Source organism: Triticum aestivum, chromosome 1D, assembly GCF_018294505.1.
Source record: "Triticum aestivum cultivar Chinese Spring chromosome 1D, IWGSC CS RefSeq v2.1, whole genome shotgun sequence".
Classification (NCBI taxonomy): Eukaryota; Viridiplantae; Streptophyta; class Magnoliopsida; order Poales; family Poaceae; genus Triticum; species Triticum aestivum.
This window is the reverse complement of record NC_057796.1, coordinates 20,725,250-20,729,485: the sequence shown is the minus strand read 5'-3', so window position 1 is coordinate 20,729,485 and position 4,236 is coordinate 20,725,250. Positions and strand designations below refer to the sequence as shown.

The 4,236-nt window shown below is 46.1% G+C and overlaps 2 protein-coding genes across 2 annotated transcripts; one reads left to right on the top strand and one right to left on the bottom strand.

Moving 5' to 3' along the window:
- Positions 1-350: 350 nt before the first annotated feature.
- LOC123180016 (soluble inorganic pyrophosphatase 4) lies at positions 351-2,338 on the top strand (the record flags this gene model as incomplete). The annotated part of the gene is given in 8 exon segments (XM_044591968.1): positions 351-471; positions 555-583; positions 853-918; positions 1,010-1,117; positions 1,287-1,352; positions 1,423-1,543; positions 1,843-1,924; positions 2,016-2,338. Coding segments are annotated over 8 exon segments (636 nt in total), but the record flags the coding sequence as incomplete, so codon positions are not given.
- A 738-nt stretch (positions 2,339-3,076) lies between these two features.
- LOC123180017 (histone H2A.2.1) lies at positions 3,077-3,938 on the bottom strand. The gene is made up of 2 exons (XM_044591969.1): positions 3,649-3,938; positions 3,077-3,542 (listed from the first exon to the last, which is right to left on the bottom strand). Exons 1-2 carry the CDS (start codon positions 3,850-3,852, stop codon positions 3,282-3,284), a joined length of 465 nt encoding a protein of 154 aa, XP_044447904.1. The 5' UTR covers positions 3,853-3,938; the 3' UTR covers positions 3,077-3,281.
- Positions 3,939-4,236: the final 298 nt, after the last annotated feature.

Sequence of the window (4,236 nt, the reverse complement as noted above, 5' to 3'; positions counted from 1 at the left end):
TTCAGTACCTACTTTTGTCAGGTTGCTCGGGTCAGTTACTATTGTTTGGTAGTTGCTCTCAACATAGCCATTCATTGTCTGCCAGTTTGTTTATTCTTTTGAGGGTCCCAGGTTACCACTTTCTTATTTATTATCGTTTGCTCATTTGTGCCTATAATCTCGTGTTATCATAGATTGCCTTTATTCAAAGCTTGACGATTAATTTTTCCAGTTAACATTGTTGTATCTTCTATGATGACATTGACTTCACTTCTGTTGGACAGCTTTAATTGGAATTTCTGTATTTAGTTTTCTAAAATAAGCAAACATGCAATTGTTTTCAGGTTTTTGTGATGGCTCCCGCTATTGAGGCAGTGGAGAAGGTCAAGGTGGCAAGCACACCCGTTAAGCCTCCTGTTCTTAATGAAAGAATACTGTCATCCATGACCCGCAGACCTGGTTCAGCGCATTCATGGCATGATCTTGAGATAGGTATTTGACATTTGATCTTCACAAAACATCGATTTCATTGCTTCCCTCTTCTGAGAACTTACGTTTTGGACTTCTTTGTGCAGGCCCTGATGCACCAACTATCTTCAACTGTGTAAGGCCACCCTAATATATTCCTACTGATTTCCCTTTCCTTCTAATTTTGTTGTATAATTATCTGAAAGAAATTGCTGTATATTTATGCTACAAGTCCATATCAATAGCATGGCCCCTTTACTTCTGTTAACTTGAAAAGCAAGGGTTCCACCTCATATAAAATATATATGTCACTTCAAGCTTCTCAATTTTGTTTAATTAGTTAATATCCTACATGCTTAGGAGTTCTGAACAACAAACTAAAAAATAGATGCTATTTTATGCCAGGTCATTGAGATACCTAGGGGCAGCAAGGTTAAATATGAACTTGACAAGAAAACTGGACTGATAATGGTAAAGCACTGCTATTCATTTTCCCCTCCTATTTTGATCTCTCTTGCCCAATCGTTCTTATGGTTTTCGTTGGCTATACGCATGTGTGCAGGTGGACCGTGTGCTTTATTCATCAGTGGTGTACCCTCACAACTATGGATTCATTCCCCGCACGCTGTGTGATGACAGTGATCCGATGGATGTGCTAGTTATTATGCAGGTATGTCTTACTACTTCCCTTTTGTGGTGTACCCTCACCAAAAGGGCAGAAGGTCGTTGTACTTCCTACTGTAGAATCTGTTAGTTGGTTGTAGAACATTAACAATCTGCATTCGCAAATCTTTGTAATTTGTTGTTTGGGTTTTAAAATGTTATCTTTGTTGATACAGGAGCCAGTTGTGCCGGGCTGTTTCCTCCGCGCAAAGGCCATTGGCCTCATGCCTATGATTGACCAGGTTTGCTTTCATCCTTCAACCCTGCAGTCCAAAGGAGGCAGAGATCCTAATCAGTATTTTCTTTGAACAGGGAGAGGCAGATGATAAGATCATTGCAGTGTGCGCTGACGACCCTGAGTACAAGCATTTCAATGATATCAAGGAGCTCCCACCTCACCGGTTGGCTGAAATCAGACGCTTCTTTGAGGACTGTATCCTTGTTGATCCACTTATATTCAGATATGACTAGCAAGCATTCCACCCAAAAAATGTCTGCCTATTTTGGTTTTACTTGCAAAAAGAGCCCTAAGATTGAACCTGCAGGGTATTTGTAGGAAAATTACTGCTCCTCGCCTCTTTGATGCAGTACTGCTACATAGCTATGTGCATTTGTAGTTTGTTGATAGCTGAAACATCGATATTATATCATGCATAAACTGTCAAATTAGTGCGAACTTGATAATATCTGCCTCCTCTTGGATCGAATGATTTCTTTAACCGTGACGTCCAGACAAGAAGAATGAGAACAAGGAAGTTGCTGTGAACGACTTTCTGCCCGCGACTGCTGCTTACGAGGCCATTCAGCATTCCATGTGAGTGTTTCTTCCTTGAATCCTCGGCATGGCTGTCCTATATGATCTTGGTGCTGAACTGACGCCGTTCTTCTTGGTGTTCTGTTCACAGGGATCTGTATGCTACTTACGTCGTGGAGGGCCTGCGGAGGTAGGCTGCTGCCTGGAGGCAACTGCTCCTTGTCGTCGGAGCGGGACGATGTTGGCGAAAACCGGAGAATGAGACACTGTCACCTTACGAACTAAGTACTGTTATTTTGTTGGTGTTGGCATATGTACCACTGGTTTAATGACCTTGAAAGTAGTAGTTAGCACAAGAAAGAGTTGCGAAATATTCTTTTGTGGCCTCAGTGCCCCTATGTTGTTATTACCTCGATGTTGTTGATTCTCTTGACGATTCAAGTCAGGCATAAGAAATTCATTGTCAATTTCTCATGGTCAGAAAATCAAATATGTCATGGCTGTTGATTCCTTCACACCATAAAAACAGAGATGGTTCTTGATGGCAGAATTTCAACCAGAATGACATAAATTTCAGCTACAGAAAATAGATTGGCATATCTAGCACTCCCTTAATTATAAATCAGCACACAGAATGGTTATTTAGTAGTACATGGCAGCGGCAAGCCTTATTTGCAAAACAAGAACCATGTCTCTCCGTTTAGCAATACTGTTACCTTGCAAAATACTACTCCCTCCATCCCAAAAAGCTTGTCTTAGATTTGTCTACATTTGGATGTATGAAACACTAAAACTGTCTAGATTCATCCGTATATAGACAAATCTAAGACAAACTTTTTGGGACGGATGGAGTACTAAATACTGTAGATTTGTTAGTGTGAGTTGAGCATGCACAGCGAATCATCTTGAAATATTTATTTTGTAGCCTTTTGCCCCTTCAAGTCAGGCATGAAAAATGCAATCTGTACGCAACCATCTAAATTTGTACTATCACGCTTCAAAGATTCAGTCTATTTGTGACTCTTGCAAGAATGCAGAGATGAACGCTGTAACTAATTAACAAAATCAGAAGCTATTCCCAGATAAAACTTTCCGTGTAATCGACTGCAGAAAATCAGTCGGAATCAATCATGAAATTTGCAGCAATAGCAATTATCTCAAACGTGCAACAGATGCAAATACAGTTAAAATAGAACGGAAATTCAGAGGCACTTTAACAAACACTGCATTAGACACCAGATGGATTCAGAAGAACAGAGGAAGCAAGACGCTTCCTCTTCGTTCACGGTTACATGGTGGGGCAAAGCAAAAGGACAAGCTTCAACACTCTCTGGAACACACCATAGCTAACTTAACACAGAGACACTAGGCACACGAGGGCTGCCGGAGCACCATCAGTTCACCGGCACGGCCGGATCTAGGCCTTGGTGGCCTTCTTGGGGGACTTGGTGGTCTTCTTGGGCGACTTGGGGGCGGCGCCGGCCTTCTCAGCCTTCTCAGCGGCCTTCTTGGGGAGCAGCACCGGGTTGATGTTGGGGATGACGCCGCCGTGGGCGATGGTGACGCCGCTCAGCAGCCTCCCGAGCTCCTGGTCGTTGCGGATGGCCAGCAGCAGGTGCCTGGGCACGATCCGGGTCTTCTTGTTGTCCTTGGCGGCGTTCCCGGCCAGCTCCAGCACCTGCAAAACAAGATCAGCAGCTCGTTTCAGACCGGGGAGAGAGAGGCAGGCCGGAAGGGAGGGTGTCGACGAGGAGTATAACGGTGGCGTGGTGTGGTGCGCGTACCTCGGCTGCGAGGTACTCGAGGACGGCGGCGAGGTAGACGGGGGCGCCGGAGCCGACGCGCTGGGCGTAGCGGCCCTTCTTGAGGTAGCGCCCGATGCGGCCGACGGGGAACTGGAGCCCAGCCTTGATGGACTTGGTCACCGACTTCTTCCTCGGCCCGCCGAACTTCTTCGCCGCCACCTTCTTCGCCTTGCTGCCGTCCATCTTGCTTGCTTGCTCCTTGCTGGGGGCTCCGGCGAGAGGGTTTGAGAGTGGGTGGAAGTTGAGCTGTGGAGGTTGAGGTGGTTTGAAAATGGAGGCGCCGCGGCTGGGATTATATACCCGCGGGATTCGGGGGGCGATCCGCGTGATGTGGGGCGCGGGCCGTTGGATGGAGGGCGGCGTGGACGGTGGATGTTCGCTTGGGGGCATGATCCGTGGGAGGGGGCCGCGGGCCAATCAGAGCAGCGGAACGGCACAGCCGGAGGAGAGAGCACGTGAGATCATCAGCCTCGGCTCTCGGCTCTCTCGTGACCATGAGCGAGCAAATTGAGCTACTACCCACAACACCGTCCACATTTTTTATTGGTTGATATGTCACAAAACAAG